The sequence below is a fragment of the Dermochelys coriacea genome, chromosome 26 (assembly GCF_009764565.3).
Source record: "Dermochelys coriacea isolate rDerCor1 chromosome 26, rDerCor1.pri.v4, whole genome shotgun sequence".
Lineage (NCBI taxonomy): Eukaryota > Metazoa > Chordata > Testudines > Dermochelyidae > Dermochelys > Dermochelys coriacea.
In genome coordinates, this window is record NC_050093.1 from 739,049 (window position 1) to 761,818 (window position 22,770).

The following is a 22,770-nucleotide window of genomic DNA, read 5'->3' on the forward strand; positions in this document are numbered from 1 at the left end:
GAGCCAGCCTGCATTTGTATTTTGTGATTTGCCTCATGCAGAGAAACGGCAGAATATGAATTTACACAAATTAAATCAACATGTTTAACGGCCCCCAGGCACACAGTTGCTCGGTTGATCCAGATAAGGCCCAAGCCACGTCAGTAGGCTGCACATTCTTTACAAGAGGTAAAATGATCAATGTCTTAATTTGCTGCTATTGCTTCATAATCACTGATGTGTTCATATAATTATAACTCACTAGTGGCACATTTGTCTCGGTGCAGTTGCTTACAAACTTTTCCATATCAGTGTCTCTTACTGTGCTGGTTCTTGTGCAATCCTTTCTGTTACATGGAGATTCCTGCACTTCCATCAGGAGACATTATCAGAAGATTATCTTCGGTGATATTTATGTGGTTAGTATTTGTTTTTCCATAGGAATTCAGCATTCAGTTTAGGAAATGTTATCTAGTAAGTATAAGTATTAGAGAATCAGAAGCATCATCTAGGCTTGGCCAACAGCCACTAGCTAAACAAGAAGGCATTACACAACTACAGACAAGGTTGCGTGGGGATAAGAGTACAAACAGAACAATGAAGTGATGGTCTGCAGTAGCCTGCAATAAAGAAACTCTGCTTAATGCTATTGGATATCTTGTACCCTCTCACATTCTGGGGAGAAGTGCCCCCCAAAATAGATGCATCCGATGAAGTGAGCTGTAGCTCACGAAAGCTTATGCTCTAATAAATTTGTTAGTCTCTAAGGTGCCACAAGTACTCCTTTTCTTTTTCCAAAATAGAGTGGGTCATTGCTTCCAGAGCATGTTTAGTGCACAGGTGCTTCGCACATTTGGACCAGGTGGGTTAAACACATAATTTTATGCATACTGCAAACACAAAAGGTGCCTTTTATAGCTTTACTTTTTAAACATGAACAATGAAGAAAAAAGGCATGTTCAGAGCATTTGAATATGAATTTTTTTGTTTATACCATTAAACTGCTTGTATTTCTTGCTTTAAGAAGTTAAAACTTCTCTCGTTTTTTTTTTTTAAACTGAAAAGTACTGTATGTGAGCATTTGGAGGGAATGTACAAACCCTGCAGTGGGTGAGCTGCTGGGGGCTCAGGAAGCTCTGCCCCGCCACACCTACAAGGCATGACAATCTTGGAGGAGGAGCCTTGAAAGGGAGAAGCCCAGTTCCAAAGGGCCCAGCCCTGGGAGGTGGACAGACCTCTTCCTACTAACTGCTAGGCTGGAGACACCAGTAAGAAGAGATGGGCTTGTTGATCCCTCTCAACCTGGGACGCTCTGCCTGGTGAGTTACTTTGCCACAACTATGTTAAATCTCATTTGTGTTGTGGGTGCCAGGGGATTAACATGCTGCAAAGCTGGATACTTGGAGCTGTTAACATGAGCCACAAGATTCGTATAAACATTTCTTCAGTTTTTTTTGCAGAGAGGACCCCTCTGTGGTTTTATTTAGAGTACCTTGAAATACATCCTCATTTCAGCATTGGTCACTCATGCCGCCACAGTCTTCTTATTCTCACTGAATTTTCTGGGTTTTTGAATATTCTGATGTGAAGGCCAGAAAGCAACTAGCCCTTTTGGTAGCAAACAGTTTAATTTGGAAAACTTCTTCTATGCCAGTGAATTTCCTAGAGACAGTGGGTATCCTTGTTTCGTTAGCAGTAATGAAAGCAGGCAGCTTTCAAAAAAAAATGCCCCCATATCCTCCCCCCAACTCAATCTAGGGTTCTACTCTCAGGCCATTTTGATTAAACTAATTATTTCCCCATCACTAAAGAGAAACGGTCAATTGATCTGAACGCGCTGCAGATGGTGATGGCTCACAGGTGGTGCGCATCAGATGTACAATCCTTTTGATATCCCAGTGAAATCAGAGAGAGCTGCTTGTAGAGTATTTCTGGCAAGAAAGACTGGAACTGACACTATATCAAAATTATGGCAAGTTAAAGCGAAGGGTCAGAATTCCTGGCCTATTGCTTTGAAGGGCTTTGAAGTTTTATCTTATCTCTGCTCATAGGACAATTAAGAGTTGGCATCTGGGATTGCTTAAATTTGGGGATTTTAATAGTTTAACACATGCTCTGCAACTAAATTTTTCAGGGTTAGATTTTCTTAAGCTGCTACTTAAAGAGAGAATTACCAAATCGGGGTGGCATGTCAGTGAACGTCACAGGTATGTTTGCAGAGCTGTTTGAGACAAGGGAACGTTTTCTCAGATAATGTGCCCCTTTTTCACTGAAAGTTCTGAAACTCAAAATGTGTTGACCAGCTCTTTTCATCTGAGGGCTTTGGTGGCATCTGGTCAGAAGTGTGGGGTACCAAATTAGAGTGCGCTTCTGGGTTATTGGATTAAAATAGCCAAACGGAGAGCCCATGCTGTGCCATATTGGTAGAGATGGGAGATATTTCCCTTAGATTCTCTTGAAAGAAAAAGTTATTGAAACGTGAAACCCCCAATGAATGTAAACGATGGGCGAAATATGCTGTGAGAAAAAGTTACATGGAGATATCAGGTCATGTAGGGATCAAACAAATAGACATGCTGACATTTGAAAGCATGAGAAACTGTTAAATCAGAAAATCTGTAGGGCTCTGCTAAACTGGAGCCGGCTGGGGGCTGAAATGCCAGATCGTATGCAACTGTCTTGCATATTTTTACATTTTAATTGTAATCTCAGGTTTAAATCCTAATAGTTGAAATAAAATAGATTTAAAACATTTGCTCAGTTTAAACTAACGCCTTATTGTGCTGGGAGACAGCTTCCCTCTTATTGTTCATATGTGGACAATGGAGTAATTTGAGGGACAGGAATATACTGTTTTTGTGATGTAGTCTCCTTGTTCTTTCACCATTTATATACTCTGATGAGTCTGAGACCTCTGGTGTAAAATCATCATGGAGAGTTTTTTGACCTTCTCTCAATTCAGTCACATAGTGCAAATGAAAAGTGACCATGCCCGTTGCATTGGTGCAATTTGCTTAGTCTGGGCAAGCTCTGCCCATGTCCACATTTCCAGGGAGTTCAGCCAATTGTCTTTAAAGTTCTGGTTCTCTGCAAAGCACTTAAGCACATGGTTGCATCCCACTGAGATCAATGATACTCAAATACTGGCTTAATGTTAAGCACGCGCTTAAGTTCTTTGCTAAACAGGAGTCTAAATTAGTCCCTCCCCTGCTTAGCCGGCTACACGCACAGCAGGAGTCCAAAACACTCCATGTTTAGAAAGAAATTATGTTAACTGGAAATTGATTGATCTTCCCGAGGGACTTTATCTAGAAAACATTAACTGTGTGAAGACTGAAAATAAGCCTCCAGTGGGACTAAAATGGTGCCTAGGCCCCTTGTGCCGGCCCCTCTGCACTGGGGTGGATTGCACCCACTGTGAGCACAAACACATCTGGATCGGGAGCTGCTTGATACACTGCAGGTCATTTCTCTGGGCTGCAAATCTCACTGTACTGGACTCTCTCTCTCTGGATGCAGATTCTTGGCTGCCCATGTGGGTATGGCAGGATCTTCTAGCCGCAAAGGATTCAACACAGACTAGTACAGAGAGAGGGAAACTGGATAACTTTCAGATGCTGCAGCAGGTTGGGAGCCAGTTTCTGGAGATCAGCTTGCCTGGTGGTGGTGAGAGTGTATCACTTATTTGCAAAGCCTTGCTGTGGGATGACTGACTGGTTAGCTGTAACACAGAGGAGTCGAGACTGGGCATTTTAAAGAGAAACGCCATCAAGTACTTAATTTCTATTGAACATGAAGCAATCAAGAGATGTGGTGTGTAGCCAGGCAGGGCAACCCAGATCCTGTGTGCCTTCTGATAGTGCAATCTCAGGCGTTGGGTAAGTCCCTGGGGGGAACTGTGAAAATGACTTTATTTCATCTTTCAGCCATTGGCAAACCAAGTCCCAGCAGAATGCTGCAAGTGAGACCTGAAGGGAGAAGGACTGGTGGAGCAATAGATCCTGTGCCACACAGCACTCATCACCACAGGCCAGAGTCGGTTCCCATTTTAAAGGTCAAGGCCACTACTTTTTTAATGGGAAACTCCGCTTCAGGCTTTCTATCCCCCTCACATTCCCCAGCAGCTGCACAGAGCTGGAGCAGAGACATTGCACTGTCCTGACTGGGAAGCCAGTGTTGATTTATGTGTGGGTCGCAGCAGCTAAACGAAGGGAAGAGAGGCCTTTCAAGCTTGGGAGCTGCCCGCCATGTGGATCTTCTAGGTATGAATTATTGCACATAATAAAGAGCCATCACTTTGTGATTCAGTTGATCCTCCCCAATAATGTTTAATTTTTTGTTTCCTCCAGCATTCCTTCTGCTGCGTATCATCTCTTAATTGAGTTTCTGGCCTTCAGTCTGTAGCAGAGTTATAAACAAACAACATTTTCTTTCACGCTAGACAAAAGTCCTCTTCCAGCCCTCAGTTAATTTTCCACATCGCTGGCAATTTGCATTCTGCCTTGACCCTTGCTGGGAAAAGTGGGGACTGGGAAGAGCGGACAAGTCAAGGGGAAGGTTTCTTCTCCTGAGGTGTGCAGAACACCAGTCTGCCAGCCAGCCACTGGGTCTTTTTGGGACCCTGCCAGGACAGACAGCTGCTGAGGAAGTCAGCAAATAGTTTGCAGGACAAGGAGCTGTAGCAGAGCTGTTGTCCTTGCTCCTACTCTCAGGGGGCCTGTAACCAGCGGAACTCACAGCACGGCCAGGAAGAGAAAGTCAGGCGTGCAGAGGGGTGTGGGAGAGTGCAAGGGGGACGGTGGTTCTGCCTTGGGTAGGATGGTAAGGAGGGGGCAGGGACCTGCCTCTTTCTTTTTTAGATATCACCAGCCTAAGATCTGAGTACTGGGAACATGAACATTGTTCTTTAGCATCCAGAAAAACCTTAGCCCTTGCCTGCTCTGGAATGATGTGTCTGAGCCTTGCCCCAGAACTGGTGCCCCAGAACTGGTGCTCCAGTCCCAGCTCCCTCTGAGCAGGGTTATTGCAGGGGGCGGAAGGATAGATTACTCAGTCTTCAGACCTGCTCTGGATGGGGGGGGGGCTGTGAGCAGAAGGACTCTTGCCCTGGGGGATGACCGAGTTGGCTTCTCTGCAGCGGTTCATATTATTTCACATTGAAACCATTTGCCACTTTGTAGCACCTGGCACATCCCTGGGAATCCACAGAGCAGGCTGTGATGCCTTTACGCCGCTAGCCTGGTGCTGTAAAACGCTGTAATTGCATGTCCTATCTGCAACTGCTCGAGGGGCAGCAGAGCTGCTGGCCCTTCTCCTGAGCCCCAAAAGCCCAGCTTGCTTCACCTCATTCCCCTGGGATTAAACATGATGGCTCATCCGCACTGACAGCTTCCACCCTGGCCTCTAAGGCTCTGTCCGAGTGCTGAGATAAGGGCTGAGAAGTGCCCATCTGCACCTGGTTAGAGAAGTGGCATCTATATTAGAGTCCTCATCACTCATGGGCTCAGTGATTCAAACGCTACCCCTGTGATCGCTCATGAATCTTCCTGCGCTCTGTCAGGTGTGAACAGCAGGGGCCCTCATCATTCTCAGTAGGGGAATGGAGAGTGTTTGATTCAAATGCCGAAGGAGCAGGGCAGAGAGAGTGTCTCAAATCATCAGGCATGATAAAAGACTGTCTAGTTAAAAAACAGTGAAGAAAAACTGTCCATGTAACCCTGGAGGGAAGGAAAGAGCCGGCGGAGACAGAATCACACCAGTCAGGAGATTCTGAATAACACATAAGCACATGCTGGTCTGGTACCCCAGGCATCTGAATTGAGCACTGCAGTCAGATAGTGAATTTCCACAGGGCAGCACGGCACAACGTCCATGGATTCTGATGCATTTAGTGCCATTGGAAGTCTGTAGATGTGCAGCGATTAAATTCACTGGTGATTTGATGACCTTGGAAAAACTGCCATAATGCAGCTGACCTAGGGACCTGAAAGAGAAGTCACGGTGCTTGGAGCACTGTTCAGAGTGTTCTAAATTCACTCCATTGCCTAATCCTTCGTGTAGCAGCAAATCAGTAACTTCACATTGCTGTCATTTCATGAATGACTGAAATTCATCCTTTGCATTGTGCTGAAGCCAAGTGAAGTGATAATGGTGCAGTATTAAGTCACCCAAGCTGCTAGACGCAGCCTGCTAGCAATGATCAGTGGCTTCTTCTCCAGTGGAAGTGCACCACATGCCCCAGTGGAGAGGGACACACTCACTGTTGGGGTACATTACAAGGGGAGCTGGCAAGGGAAGGAGATGCCAAGGTATTTCTGAGTTGATCTCCCCAAAGCAGGAGCATTGTTCTCTGGAATTCCTTGTGATTTCACACACTTGTCAATGCTGCAGTCATTTTGTGAACATTTTGCCAAAGGTTTCTATTCCCTTTTCAACGCTCCCAAAATGACAGCGTAGTGCAGCACTTTGGCCTGGCTGAGAAACCTGCAGCCTCTTCTTAAACCTCCTTAAAGAAAAGGTTACCCACAACCTACCAAAAGGAGGAAACAGCCCTCCCTGGGATTTCACGCCACTCTACATATCCAGCTTCCACCCCTCCCTAGATCAGGCAAAAGAACAAAGCAGCAGGAGCGTATTTGGTTAGCTCCTCTTTGGAGTTCCTTTCCTAAAATGGGGGGTACTCTGAGCCCTGGAGTGACTCAGCAAGCAACCATGATCTGCCCCTGATCTCCTGGTGCTTGCACTAGAGATGCAGACAGCAGAGTTCAGTGACAACATGCGTAAATGCTATAGCTTGCCACATTCCATCACACACACATGTGCACCAGTGGCACAGAAAGCATGCACGGAAAGTCAGCCAAACCTCAGCTAATCAGAAATATACGGGGCTGCAGGGACAAAAGTCATTTGGTTGCTTGTACAATCAAAGGCTTCGTGTCAAGGCTCGAGGTCCCAGAGCACTGAGCAGTGCTGAACAAGGTAGTGCTGAAAAGAGGAGTCTCTATCCTAATGAGTAACAGAGAAATGGTAGCCAGGAAGACAGCTTTCTGATCTGGGTTACTGTAGTTTGCTGATCAAGCAGCAGCCCTATTAGGAAAAATTAATGGAGTTTTAAACTATGAAAACCAAATTAACACTTTTTTTCCGAAACAAAGATCTGGTGCTGTATAGGTATTGGGACACAGTGCTTGTGTCATGTGATGCTTTGCTTTGGAAGTCAACCGTTTGCTAATCTATTTAGCATCATAATAAAGAGCACCTGTATAGCACTCCTCATGCTTAAATTGCTTTAGAGACACCCATTGTCTCGTTGTCACCACGCACCCAGGAGGACAGGATTATTACCTTCATTTTTCAGATGGGGGTGGGTGGGAAACTGAGCTTCTAATTCAAGAAAGTGCTTTAACTTTAAGCATGTGACTTCAAAGGCCCCTAAGCATGGGCTTAAAGAATCAGCAGATTTTTAAGTGCTACAATCTCCCTTTCCATGGACAGATCCTCCACAGAGTCAGGTTTGGGGGGAGGTCATTGGAGGCTAAAATACGTGGGGGCAAGTTTCTTTTCTTTTTTTAAATGTGAGCTTTCCAAAGCAGCCCATCCCACTTGTCTGTGTCATGTAGAGCAGACAGGCAAGAAACACACCTGGTGCATGTCCCAGCAGGCAGAGCAGCTGCGAGGGCGAGGCAGCGAGTGCCCTGAAGAAAAAACGTTTTATAAATGCTGCTGATCAGGATCCGTTTTGTGCGTTTGTTTTAGTGCCGATGGAAGGGCTGTCTGTGCATGAGGGAGGGGAGACAATCCTGCAAAGAGGCAGTGCCCCCCCCACATGCTCACACACAGTTTGAACAGTGGGACACTTTCCCTGGGGAATAGGAAGAGAGTCCCCCCGAGGGCACTGAGGCGATGGAGAACAGTAAGCAGGGGAGACCTGGCTCCTTCAGGTTAGCAAGAGTTTTAGCCCTTTATAACAGCTGAGGAGCAATACACTGTGTGGGGGCTTGTGGGCACAGATGGAATGGACACGTGGAGCCAGTAGCCATGTGACAACGAAGTGGCTCTTTTGGCAATGAAGGATTTGCGGGATGAGTGAATTTGAGAGGGCAGCATCAGCAAGAACAAGGGCTGCAAACCCTCTAAGCTGGAGGGAAGGTGGTAAATTAAAGGGGAAAGCCAGCTCTGCAAATGAACAGAAATGCTCGTTGTGAGAAGCCCCCATGATGTCTGTTTGTCCTATGCACAGTGTGCTCAGGTTTTGGCCCTTTGCATGGATTTTTGGTAGGTTTGCAAGTAGCTTGGCCTGGAGTCGTCATTATGGTGTCAGGCATTATGCGCAGTGTTCTCATGAGTCAGCTTTTCTCTTTCTGCAAACAGGCATCCTAGCTCCTGGGGCAATAAAAATGCCCCAATAAACCCAACAAGTGGAACACTACATCCACAGCAGGGAGAAAATAATGAGCATTAATGAGGCTCCTTCCTGTTGCCTGCAGACGGAAATGCAGTTCAGGTGCTTGTTACTCTGTCAGTGTGGGAAGCGGACAGTGCTGTCTGAGACAGTAAGAGAGGAATCCCATTGCTGCATCACTAAGGAGACAGTCTCTGTTGGAGATGAGCTTGGAAGGAAGAGAGGCAACCCTTCCTTAAGGGAGTGCTGGGTCTCTTCCAAAGACTCCATCTCATGCCAGATCCCAAGGATCATTTTCTAACCCAAACTCAAGATGTTCTGTTCCAAAGGACCACCACTTCTTGTCTTGTATTGGCTGCTTCTAACCCCCTTGCTGTGCCATGTTGAATCCTCCCGAGAAGGACTCATACGCTAAAGCCAAACTCCAGTCCCAGCTGGTGGTGGAGTTTAGAAACCATTGCCACTTGAGTTAGGGTTTCTGGTACTTCAGCTCTATTTGGGAACTGGGAAGCCAAGTCTCTCCTGGGCAGCTGCACTGGGTATACCCTCCTAGGGCCAGCTATATGGAGAGACATTCATTAGATCAAATGAAAAAAAATATCCTTGTATCACCAGCAAGTGGATTTAATCTCTCTCTCTCTCTCTCTCTCTCTCTCTCTCTCTGTGTTTTGTAAGGCGCCAGTCACCATAGATTGTGACCCCGTAATATTTCCTCATTATTTTTTTCACTGAGCTCCATTTGAGAAAGCAAGAGGCTTGCTAACCTGTTCCTTCTTGATTAACCCTGGATGTCCAACTCAGGCTGGAATGTACATCTTGAACAGGGCAGGGGTAAGTCTGCTGTCTCTGTGGCTGGGTAACCATTGCTGTCAGAGCTCTTGCATATGTTACAAAGCAGATGCACATGTCGGTTTCAGAGAATCCGCAGCAAAGGGATTCCAGAGGCAAAGCCGCAACCCATAGATCTGTGAGCCGTGCCATGTAAATCAACCTGCCAGGGGAGCCTGCTTCACAACAAGACCCACCCAGTGCTTGGAAAATAAGAGTCTTGTTCCAAGACCCTTCTCAAGGGAAAGTGGAATCTCTTCTGGACGAGCCTAGTGCCACAAGAATGTTGTCTTCATTCAGAAAGCACAGTCTGTTACCTCCCTGCAGTTTATGTGCAGGACGTGCCAGAGACCACGGGCACCATTAGGAGGCTTGGGCCTGTCTCCTAGCCATGCACTCAGAGCGATGAATCTGGCTTCTCCAAGCAGCACAGTGCTTCACTGAGGGGCCTGCCCAGAGCTTGCCAGGGTCCTGAGGGCCACGTGCAATCTGCAGATAGCGGCACTTCTTGGCATGAATGTGCACAGCACGGGTAGCCCCTCGTGTCTGTAACAAAGCGAAGATACTTGTCACATCATTTCATTAGCATGGAGGTTAGGGAAAGCCAAGGCACAAATGGGAAGGGCCATTTGCAGGAGCAGCCAGTGTGTGCTGCATGGTGGTTAGAGTCGTTGGGGCCATGGGTTGCTCCTTAATAGTGGAGATGCAGAAAACTGCTGCACTTTAGACCCGTTGGGGCCCACTTTGTACACCTGCATGCTGGTCCTTTGCCCAACCCTAACAATGCCCTGGCGCCTCGCCACATGGTGTGGAAATCTGCCTGGCATAATAGGCTGGGTTCGCCCCTGGGGGTGTGGGGGTGAGTACAAATGATACATTTACGGGGGTTGTCCATGTGTTCTGCTGCAGTCCTTTGTGTTGTGGAAGAAGGAGGTAACTTGAAAAGATATTTTGGGTGCCCGCAGCCGCCTATTCCAATTGCCTACTGAGAGAGCCCGTAACATGGTCCAGAAAGATGATCTCCGGCAGTGAGTGTGTGCAAGAAAGGGACTAACTGTGGCCATGCACCATCAAGTGCCTATTTCCTAAGTGATAACTAGGAAGCTGAAAATGTCTGCTGCTCAGTGCAAGAAATACCTCTCCCAATGCAGATTGGTCACTGGAAAAATGTTATCCTTAGGATAGAGAATAGTAATGAATGCTGAAATGGCAATTATCCTACCATCCTACCCACCCCTGCTCCATGCCAGACCCATGTCATGCTTTGCAGAGTTGATCTTCTAACTCACAGCTTTGGGGGTCTATCCATACAAATCTAGATTACCTGACTTTTTTGTAATGCCAGAGTAGACAAGGAAGGCCAGAATTAAGATGATTTATTCTGACCTTCTGCATACTGCACAGGCCAGAGAAATTCAGAACACAGGCCATAGACTAGATATTGCAGTATCATCTTTATCTGTCTCATTATAACTCTCTCTTTTTCCTGGATTAGTCTGGATTCTTGGCGATAGGATCTATTTGGGAGAAGTTCCAAGGCCTGTGTTATTCAGGTCAGGCTAGATGATCACAATGGTGCCTTCTTGCCTTGGAATCTATGAATCTATATTTAGATCTGGGCTCATCTGGGCTTGTTTGCAAACTTTCCTGTCTCCTGTTTCCTTTCCTGTTCCTACTTCCCCTTCAGGAATCTGGAGTTTGAATGGTACTCTTTGACAGTTACTAAGATTAAAGCCCTTTCCTCTTCCATCTTCTTTGTTCAACTAAGGTGTCATGATGTTGTGAGCAAGCCATTGCTTTCACAGTTCATTATCTCAGCCTGACTTTCCCCAAGCTCTTGATTATTAATGTGGCAGTGAGGTTAATTTACTAGGAGTTCCAGTGTCGGTTATCAATAAGTAATTGCCCGAGAAGGATAATGGGAAGTGAATATCTCATCTGACTGCCACTTTACTGTTATCTAGGAAGTGTTGACCACTCTGGGCAAATCTTTCTTCTAAAATCCTTTGGAAAGCATACCACAGCATCTTGTGTCTGATATTCATAATTGCACTAAACCAAAACAAGTTATGAACTATAATGTTATAACCAAACACATATGTGATGCCTTCACACAGCCATCTTCAAGGGTGGGTAAACATACAAAGACCAAATGTTCTCTTTAGTTACTGTCATTTAACAAGTATGAAAATAGCTTTGATTTGGAGAGGATTGAAAGGTTTTTGGAAGCTGCCAATTATTTCAACGTGTAATGAGGTATGGGTTTAAATGGGAGTTTAGCTCAGCTAGAACAGACTTTAGACAAAGGTTTAGTTCAGGGCAGAAGCCATTGTGAAACTGGGATGAATTCTAGGGCCATTGGGAGGCATAGGAGGTCATCTGAAATTATTCTCCTTGGTTTAGACAGGGTGTCTGATGTGATGCACATTGCACCTGTAGAAACAGGTTTACAGCCCAGGGCTGGATTTGTTTTATAAGTAAAAAGTTGTTGTATGTTAGATTTCTGGGCAATTAATTCTGCATCAAAGGGAACTCTGGGCAAGCATGTAGAGTCAATGATGGTACTGATGATTCCATGAACTACTGAATTCAAGCTCTGTCATGAGAACACAGAAGGCCTCTCCTGGAGTGGCAGCAGAAGGATCTCAGGATAAACCCAAAGCTGCTTCGGAACAGGGTAGTCCGAAGCTCCTTTGCCTGGTGATTAAGTGGGGGTTAATGAATCAGATCAATCCACAATGGACTGGGTGTAACATTTTTTCCAATCTGCCAATAGTGGAGGAAAGATGCTCTAGACAGGTGCTGATGAGGGGGATGAGCTGGGATCAGCTGTGAGCTTTCTATGTGTTCTTGGTATATGGGTGACTGGAAGGAAGATAATGGAAGTACCTGAAGACCTCTTAGAAGAGGCTAAAGATCTAATCATTGGACACCATAATGTGACAGCCTGTCCAGAGTGGCAAGCAGCCTCAGGGGCCCAGATTTTCCCTTTGAAGCTCTAGATATGCTAGATTTTTCTCAAGTACTCAGCATTCAGTAAAAAGAATGTGGAGTACTTGTGGCACCTTAGAGACTAACAAATTTATTAGGGCATAAGCTTTTGTGGGCTAAAACCCACTTCATCGGTTGCATGCAGTGAAAAATACAGTAGGAAGATATATATATATATATATATATATATATATAAATATACACACAGAGAACATGAAACAATGGGTGTTGCGTACCAACTCTAACGAGACTCATCAATTAAGGTGAGCTATTATTAGCAGGAGAAAAAAAACTTTTGTAGTGATAATCAGGATGGCCCATTTCAAACAGTTGACAAGAAGGTGTGAGTAACAGCAGGGGAAAAATTCGCATGGGGAAATAGTTTTTAGTTTGTGTAATGACTCATCCACTCCCAGTCTTTATTCAAGCCTAATTTAATGGTGTCCAGTTTGCAAATTAATTCCAGTTCTGCAGTTTTTAGTTGGAGTCTGTTTTTGAAGTTTTTTTGTTGAAGGATTGCGACTTTTAGGTCTGTAATTGAGTATCCAGGGAGGCTGAGGTGTTCTCTGACTGGTTTTTGAATGTTATAATTCTTGACATCTTATTTGTGTCGATTTATTCTTTTGTGTAGAGGCTGTCCGGTTTGGCCAATGTACATGGCAGAGGGGCACTGCTGGCACATGATGACACATATCACATTGGTAGATGTGCAGGTGAATGAGCCCCTGATGATATGGCTGATGTGATGAGGTCCTATGATGGTGTCCCTTGAATAGATATGTGGACAGAGTTGGCTTTGTTGCAAGGATAGGTTCCTGGGTTAGTGTTTTTGTTGTGTGGTTGCTGGTGAGTATTTGCTTCAGGTTGGAGGGCTGTCTTTAAGTGAGGACTGGCCTATCTCCCAAGGTCTGTGAGGGAGAGGGATTGTCCTTCAGGATAGGTTGTAGATCCTTGATGTTGCACTGGAGAGGTTTTAGTTGGGGGCTGAAGGTGATGGCTAGTGGCGTTCTGTTACTTTCTTTGTTGGGCCTGTACGGTAGTAGGTGACTTCTGGGTACTCTTCTAGCTCTGTCAATCTGTTTCTTCACTTCAGTAGGTGGATATTGTAATTTTTAAAAACGCTTGATAGAGATCCTGTAGCTGTTTGTCTCTGTCTGAGGGATTGGAGCAAATGCGGTTGTATCTTAGAGCTTGGCTGTAGACAATGAATCATAGAATATCAGGGTTGGAAGGGAACTCAGGAGGTCATCTAGTCCAACCCCCTGCTCAAAACAGGGCCCATCCCCAATATTTACCCCAGATCCCTAAATGGCCCCCTCAAGGATTGAACTCTCAACCCTGGGTTTAGCAAGCTAATGCTCAAACCACTGAGCTATCCGTCCCCCGCCCCCCATTGTGTGATGTGGTTTGGATGAAAGCTGGAAGCATGTAGGTAAATCTAGCGGTCAGGAGGTTTTCGGTATAGGGTGACCATCACTTATTAGCACTGTAGTGTCCAGGAAGTGGATCTCTTCTGTGGACTGGTCCAGGCTGAGGTTGATGGTGGGATGGAAATTGTTGAAATCATGGTGGAATTCCTCAAGGGCTTCTTTTCCATGGGTCCAGATGATGAAGATGTCATCAATGTAGCGCAAGTAGAGTAGGGGCGTTAGGGGACGAGAGCTGAGGAAGCGTTGTTCTAAGTCAGCCATAAAAATGTTGGCATACTGTGGGGCCATGCAGTGCCGCTGATTTGAAGGTATACATTGTCCCCAAATGTGAAACAGTTGTGGGTGAGGACAAAGTCACAAAGTTCAGCCACCAGGTTAGCTGTGACATTATCGGGGATATTGTTCCTGACGGCTTGTAGTCCATCTTTGTGTGGAATGTTGGTGTAGAGGCTTCTACATCCATAGTGGCTAGGATGGTGTTTTTAGGAAGATCACCGATGGATTGTAGTTTCCTCAGGAAGTCAGTGGTGTCTTGAAGATAGCTGGCAGTGCTGGTAGTGTAGGGTCTGAGGAGGGAGTCCACATAGCCAGACAATCCTGCTGTCAGGGTGCCAATGCTTGAGATGATGGGGTGTCCAGGATTTCCAGGTTTATGGATCTTGGGTAGCAGATAGAATACCCCAGGTCGGGGCTCTAGGGGTGTGTCTGTGCGGATTTGTTCTTGTGCTTTTTCAGGGAGTTTCTTGAGCAAATGCTGTAGTTTCTTTTGGTAACTCTCAGTGGGATCAGAGGGTAATGGCTTGTAGAAAGTGGAGTTGGAGAGCTGCCTAGTAGCCTCTTGTTCATACTCCGACCTATTCATGATGACGACAGCACCTCCTTTGTCAGCCATATGATTATGATGTCAGAGTTGTTCTTGAGGCTTTGGATGGCATTGTGTTCTGCATGGCTGAGGTTATGGGGGAAGTGATGCTGCTTTTCCACAATTTCAGCCCATGCATTCAGAGTGCACCCACTTGGCCATGCTCCTTGAAAGTTACCCTGCTCCATGTTGTGATGCTTGTGACAGCAGCGCTAGCGCTGCCAGCACTGAATGAATCAGCCAGGGGGTGATGCCCTCCCAATGTCTGTAGCAAATAATTCAGACTCATCCCCAGGCACCCAGAAAGTGTGGCCTTCCATCAGCTTCTCCAGCACTGCAGGGCTGCCGTGTGCAGCTCTCATGCTGATCTGGCTTATTTTGCTCAAGTGGTCTTTGAACAAACTGCAGTTGAGAGAATTATGTGGGCCTGATCCCTCCTTTTAAAGACAACGTGCTTCCTGGTGCAGCTGAAATGGGCTCCTACCCTTCCAAGCACCACTGTGCTTCTAGCTTTGATGTGAATCCTGCATCCTGCCAGGGGGTTAGAAAACCTGCATCTTGGCAGGGGGTCAGACTAGATGATTCTTGTGGTCCCTCCTCTTATGGTGCTAACTGCATAACCGTTAGATCCAACTGCACGTTTAACAGCTGTGCTCCCTGCTTCAGAGGTCTGGAGGAGACAGGCCCTGCTGAGGCCTCCCCATGATTCTTAGTTTAAAAAGCCAGCGTGCTGCAGTTCCAGCGAGGCTGAGATGACATGTTTAAAGTTTCTTGTTAAATGAACTTAATAAAATGTTAATATCAAGCTAAATGTTTATAAGAGTCTTTCCCCCTCTATTAATACTTGCCAGAGATTGCAGATGTAATTACTGATGATCCTTATTTAATTATTAAATGCCCTGCTGCCCCTTTGCATTAGTACAACCCCTAACCACCCGGCCCAGAGTGTTTACAAGTTCTTTGCTATTTCATATCTTTTCCTCTCACTCATCCTAAATGTTTATTTAATAATCCTGAAAGACCTTTTAAGCTTCCTAGGTTTAATGTTTGCTAAACACCCTGTCACTTCCACTTCTAGTGATAATTCCCGGGCTGCTGCAGAATAGCTGAGGCTTTATGTTCTGTCTGAAAGCCCTTGAGAGAGAGATGGGAACATCGTCTGCTGCAGAGCAGTTACCTCCATCCACTCGGCCTCGGGAGCCCCCAGGTCAGTCATGAGGGACAAAATTAATGGGGAGGCTTAAAGATGCCAAATCAGCCCTGGATTAACAGCTCAAAGAAACTTGGTTTAAACTCTGCATGCCAATTTTAGCTGGGAGCTTGTGTGTGTGTGTGTGTGTGTGTGTGCGTGATTGGCTGATCCCGTGACCCTAGTGCATGATGCTACAGGGTCCTTGTTCTGGCCATGGGGCCGGACCCCATGCTTAGACATGGCATTCAGAAAGGAGTGTGCTGGTCCTGGTGTACAGATGTCCTTCACGGACTGGCATTTGGCTCCCACTCCCTATCTGACTGCCTCCACTTACCCCACCACCCCCAGCCCACCTGCCCCACGATTTCAGTCTCATTTCTGCCCTGGGCACAGTCAGTCCCCAGACAGCTGAGAGGCCCCTGTTAGGTGGCTAAAGCAGTAGCATTGGGGCAGCTGTCACTAAGGATTCAGAGGTAAGTGTGGGAGCAAAGGGTCCTTGCTGCTTGTGGCTGGGCTGTGATCATGACTCCCTTTGGAGGGGTGAGCTGGCCAGCAGGATGGCATGGAGCGGCTGGGGACTGGCCTGTGGGTGAGCCGTAACGCTGTTCCACCGTCCGGTTGCAAAGAGCCCACTGTCCATCAGTACAGCTGATGGGGCATTTGGGGCCAGGCCTAAAAAGGTTGCAGTGGTGCAGCCGGGAGCCCTGACTCATGATGAGGAGTCAGTTTAGTGCTCAGTGTGCGATCGTCTAATGCCCCTGGGGCCGATGGCTAGAACCAGCACCACGCTTCCTATCAGCTGGGCCACTGCCCCACCTGAGCGCAGGGCTGGCTATGGAGGGGCGGCAGCTCGGCAGGAGTGAGAGGCATTGGCCAGACTGTGTGGAGGACCCAGAACCGTGGCAGCACAGACCTGCATGAGTAGAGCTGTGCATGAGGCACTTGCACTGCACTGCACTGCCTAGCTCCAGCCTGCACTCTCAGACCTTCTGTGAAGGGCTGTCTACTCCACACAGGTGAATAAAGGGTTAACAAGAGTCTGAGTTCTTAATTAGCCCCCCTCGCTGCACCTGGAGGGTGACTCAGGCTTGATTTGTGATTAGACCCTGCAGAGGAGGGAGGGAAAGCTGCGGGGGGGGGAGCCAGGAGAGAAGAGGAAGGGGCGCTCTGGGGAGGCAGTTGGAAGAAGGCCTCAGGGATGGAGTTAACCCTCTGTGGGGGGCCCTGGAGAGGAGGCAAGGTACAAAAAGGCAGCCCTGAGGGGTTGGCATTCAGCAAAGAAAAGGGCAGCTGGGAGGGCCTGGGGAGAAGCTGGGCCAGGGCACCAGGGGAGAGGTTGTGTTAAGCACCGTCCACAGGGAAGCAGCACAAGGGGCTTGGAGGTCAGAACTGGCCCAGCAAGCTGCAGCGTGGATACAGCTGGTTAATATGGGGGCCAGACCCCAGAGAACAGACCAGGCCTGGGTTCCCCCATAGACCCTGCGTAAGGACTGTTAAGGCCTGGGTGGGGCTGAAAGATGGGCTGAGGAACAGCTGAAGCGCAACTGAAGAATCTTTTATTGTGCTGGGCTCTGTTACCTTGGAAAGGTACCTGGGCCTAAAACAGGACCTGGCTGGAAGGCTTGGCCAGAAGAGGCAGGCCCACCACGGGACCAGAGCGACTCTCAGCAGGGGATGCTAGAGCGGAGACAGCTGCCATGCCTAGCCACATGTGGATGCTCCAGTGATGAGTCACTCTTCGGCACCATCACTGTCATGAACAATAAAGTACAGTTAATCATGGGGGGGAAGCAGTTACTCAGCTTGCACTGTCTCAAAAACAGAAGCAAAGTTCATATGAACGGCCATATATGGTCGGGCCAATGGTCCATCTAGCCCAGTGTCCTGTTTTTCGACAGTGGCCAGTGCCAGGTGCCCCCGAGGGAATGAACAGAACAGGGAATCACCAAGTGATCCGTCCCCAGTCGCCCATTCCCCGCTTCTGGCAAACAGAGGTGTATGGACACCCAGAGCATGGAGTTGCAGCTCTGACCATCTTAACTAATAATCATTGATGGACTTATCCCCCATGAACTTATCTATACTTTTTGCCTTCATAACATCTTCTAGCAATGAGTGCCACAGGTTGACTCTGTGTTGTGTGAAGAAGTGCTCCCTTTTGTTTGTTTTAAACCGGCTGCCTGTTAATGTCATTGGGTGACCCCTGGTCCTTGTGTTCTGTGAAGGGGTAAATCACAATTCCCTCTTCTTGCTCTACACCAGTTCTGCTTTCCTAGACCTCCATCGTGTCCCCCTGAGTCGTCTCTTCTAAGTTCACCAGTCCCAGACTTTTAAATTTATCCTCATATGAAAACTGTTCCACGCCCCTCATCATTTTTGTTGCGCTTCTCTGTAATTTTTTTCCATTTCTAATGTATCTTTTTAAAGATGGGACACCCAGAACTTCATGCAACATTCAAGGTATGGATGCACTTTGGGTTTATATAGTGGCATTATGATATTTTCTCTGTTTCTTTGCGGTTCCTAACATTGTTAGCTTTTTTGATTATTGCTGCATGTTAAGCAGATATTTTCAGAGAACTCTCTGCAGTGACTCAAAGATCTTTCTTGAGAGTGGTAACAGCTAATTTAGACCCCATCTTTTTGTATGTATAGCTGGGATTATGTTTGCCAATGTGCATTACTTTGCATTTATCAACCTTGAATTTCATCTGCCATTTTGTTGTCCAGTCACCCAGTTTTGTGAGATCCATTTGTAACTCTTTACAGTCTGCTTTGGATTTAACTATCTTGTGTAATTTTGTATCATCTGCAAACTTTGCCACCTCACTGTTTACCCCTTTTCCCAGATAATTTATGAGTATGTTGAACAGCAATGGTACAGATTCTTCAGGGTCCCCGCTATTTATCTCTCTCCACTGTGAAAACTGACCATTTATTCTTACCCTTTTCTCGTTTTTAAACAGTTACTGATCCATGAGAGGATCTTTCCTCTTAGCCCATGACTGCTTACTTTGCTTTAGCGCCTTTGGTGAGGGATCTTGTCAAAGGCTTTCTGAAATCCAAATACACTATATTGACTGGATCTCCCGTGTCCATACATTTGTTGACCCTCTCAAAGAATTCTAATATATTTGTAAAGGGAAATCATGCCTCAACAAAGACATATTGACTCGTCCCCAACATATCATATTCATCTACGTGTCTGATAATTTTATTGTTCTTTACTATAGTTTCAACCAATTTGCCTGATACTGAAGTTGGGCTCACCGGCCTGTAATTTCCAGGATCATCTATGGAGCCTTTAAAAAAAAAATAAAAAAAATAAAATTGGTGTTACATAAGCTATCCACCAGTCATTTTCTACAGAAGCTGATAGGTTACATACCAGGGGGGCTGGAACAATGTGTACTGTGGGGGTATTGAGAGTCATTGAACCAAACTGTAAACCCTGTGTGTGATGGGAACCACTTCAAGCCAGAGGGTGCAGCAGCACCCTGAGTTCCAGCACCTATTTTACATACCACACTAAATATCTGCAATTTCATAACTAAGTTCCTTCAGAACTCTTGGGTGAATACTGTCTGGCCCTTGTGACTTATTACTATTAATTTATCAATTGGTTCTAAAACCTCCTCTATTGACACTTCAGCCTGGGACAGTTCCTCAGATTTGTCACCTAAAAAGAATGGTTCAGGTTTGGGAATCTCCCTCCACATCCTCTGCAGTGAAGACTGATGCAAAGAATTCTGCACAACATCTATGGTGGATAAAAATCAATGATTTAAAAAAAAAATTGGATTTTTTTAATTTAAATTGGATTTTTGAGGAAAAATCCTATCTAAAAATAGGCAAAGAGTTCTTTGCCGCTGTTACAGATCCGGACTAACATGGCTACCCCTCTGATACTATCTAAAGATAGTTTTAATTAAGATACATTATAGCTCAAAGATATCTCATTATGGAATAAGGATTACATATTCTAATTCTATAGTATGAGACAATATTTTCATGTAATGTTTAAGAAAAGTTTTGTAAATGAGTTCCAATAGTTCATGGATTAGGGATCCAATCTTATGGGGTTCCAGGGGCGCCTGTATAGATTAATTAGGTTAATCTTTCTATCTACCCAATGGGACTCAATGCTCAGTCTAGAAGATACCATCAGAGATGCTTAGTTTTGCAGTTCTCAAACTGTGGATTTGTGTCTCCAGAGATAACAACATGCTTGTTAACAGCAAAAATGCTTTTAAATGAATAATATATAGAGGTGAGAAATAACAGACCTCAACCCTATTGTCCCTTTGCAAATTTGTGTACACAGAGTCAATCCCTTACCTCTCTCTAAAAGTGCAAAGTTTCAAAAAGTTCAATGAATAGAAAATTGTTGGGGGTGGAATAGATCTGGACAAGGAGAAGTCATCTGGAGATAAATGTGAGAAGGGAGGGACAAGCAGTAGAAACAAAAGTGAAACTTTGAGCAGCATATTCCAGAAGTCTTGAGGTTTTTCTGAGTGTAGCCTTCATTATTTGAGATCTACCATACCATTCTCTCACTAGAAGGGAAAACCTATAATGGCAGCAGGCTGTAAAAGAGTTAAATTACAGGCATTTAAAAAAAACAACAAATGGGACAAGCACTATCTCCGGCTCATTTTCTTGCAAATATTCTCAATACTTGGTACCAGGATCAAACCTTAACTGCTGAAGAAGAGGAGTTGGCTATGACGTGGACATCCAGCAATCATCCTTCCATAGTGCCATTATAATAAACTTCAGAGCTAAGGGTGAACCATTCAAGAAATATATGTTTGCTGATGATGTTTTAAAGAAAGTCACACTGGTGAACTGGTGGAAGTCACTTAAGCACTTGGATTCAGAGACTGTTGAAATGATAATCTCACTTTTAACAGCAGTAGCTTCTTCTGCTGGTGTAGAAAGAATATTTTCTTCCTTTGACTAATTCATTCCAAATTGAGAAATCGTTTGGGACCTGAAAAAGCAGGAAAGCTTGTTTTTCTTTTCCAGATTATGAACAAACAGGAAAATGAAGGTGAAGACGACTGAGTTAGCTGCAGAAGCCAATATTTTAAATTTCTCATGTTGACCTGGCTGACATAGTCGATTTAATTTTTGTTTTTTAAAAAAATATTTCATTAAACTATTTTAGTTAACAATTTTAAGAAAAACAAACCTGATTTTGAAAAACTTGAATGTTTAACTAAATTCAAAAATTCACATGCTTGTTTTGTTAAAATGTTATGTGTTTGCTGTTGAAGAAAAAAATCCAGAATACATAACGTTGTTGTTTTAGTTAAATAAAACAATTTAAATGTCTGTCTGGTGACATTCTCCTCCTAATATAGCATGGCAAGAAAATCCCCCAAATAATTAACCAATCATTAGTTTTACAGCCATATCAGAAAATGAATCTGAAAAGTTTTCAAAATAAATCACTTTAAAACTGTATAGTGTATACCTTCTAAAAATGGGACCTACATCTATCTCCGAGTTGTGAAGAATACGTATTAAGGTTAAAACAACCAACAAGAATGCACTTTTATGTAGAAATCCATGGTTAAATTGAGTCTTCGTGACTAGTGATTTAAATCATTTAAATCAAATCCACCCTGACAACAGCCCTGTCTTCTACGAGTGCTCCCTTAGCATTTTTGTTGCCTAGTGGCCTCGCTGATTGTTGAGCAGGTTTCTTGCTTCCGATGTACTTCAAAAAACTGTTGTTAGTTTTTGTGTCTTTTGCTAGTTGCTCTTCAGATTCTTTGTTGGCCTGCCTAATTATTCTTTTACAATTGACTTGCCAGAGTTTATGCTCCTTTTTTCTATTTTCTTCAATAGGATTTTGCCTCCAATTTTTAAAAGATGCCTTTTTATCTCTAACCACCTCTTTTACTCTGTTGTTTAGCCATGGTGGCATTTGTTTGGTCCTCTTACTGTTTGCTTATTTGGGATGCAGGTATAGTTTGATCCTCTATTACGGTGTCTTTAAGATGTTTCCATACAGCTTGCAGGCATTTCATTCTTGTGACTGTTCATTTTAATTTCCATTTAACTAGCTTCCTCACTTCTGTGTAGTTCCCCTTTCAGAAGATAAACGCTACCGTGTTTGGTTTCTGTAGTATTTCCCCTTGAACAAGGATGTTAAATTCAATTACATTATGATTGCTATTACTGAGTGGTTCTGCTCTATTCACCTCCTGGACCAGATCCTATGCATCGCTTAGGACTAAATCAGGACTAGCATCTCCCTTTGTGAGTTCCAGGACTAGCTGCTCCAAGAAGCAATCATTAATGGTGTCTAGAAATGTTATCTCTGCGTCCTGTCCTGAGGTGACGTGTACCTCGTCAATATAAGGATAGCTGAAATCTGCCATTATTATTGGGTTTTCTGCTTTTGGAACCTCTCATCTTCCTGAACATTTCACAGTCACTGTCAAGTGGGGTAATATATTCCCACTGCTAGATTTTTTTATTCGAGCATGAGCTGCAGAATTCCTCCGGGCTCAGCTCGGAGCCTCAGGGGCACTCCATTGTTGCAGCAGTCTCTACCGCTGTCACACTGGATGGTTTTCCCTGCTGCTCAGCTGATCTCTAGTGAACTGTGCCAGGCAGCAGTCGGCTGTATCACCCAGGGCAGCGAGGAGACAAGGGTGGGATGTAGAGCTGTTATCACAGCACATTTGTTTCTTCCTGCTGTTTCTCTTGTATACAGGGGAGAGATTCCATTTATTTATCGACCCCAAAGGCACCCAGCCAGCCTTCTGAGCACCCTGGCATCGATTTAAAGCTACCAAGCAGGGGCGTTACAAATCAGAAAGCAGCCAAAGCAGCCACCTATCTCTGTTCTTCCCCATATCGCCCACCAATCAGCAGCTAGCAAAGCCAGCTGGCCCTCTCAATTGCCACAGCCCCTTGCAGTGCTGCTCAGGTGGGTGGGCTCTGCACTGTGCCCCGAAGGTCAACAGGTCTGTGCCATTTTGCGCCCGAAGGAGGACAGCCTGCCATGGGAACAGGGCCATGGCTCTGCCAGCATCAGAGGGCTGGGACACTGCTCAGAGCGTCAGTGCGC

At 45.3% G+C, this 22,770-nt stretch overlaps 1 protein-coding gene across 1 annotated transcript in view; it reads left to right on the top strand.

Annotated features, from left to right (window-relative positions):
* SFRP1 (secreted frizzled related protein 1) overlaps positions 1-4,228 on the top strand; it is a 64,603-nt gene extending 60,375 nt beyond the window's left edge. The window contains exon 3 of the mRNA XM_043503105.1: positions 3,906-4,228. Within this exon, the coding sequence (XP_043359040.1) occupies positions 3,906-4,141 (236 nt within the window). The 3' untranslated portion in view covers positions 4,142-4,228. The remainder of the gene's footprint in view (positions 1-3,905) is intronic.
* The last annotated feature ends 18,542 nt before the right edge of the window (positions 4,229-22,770 follow it).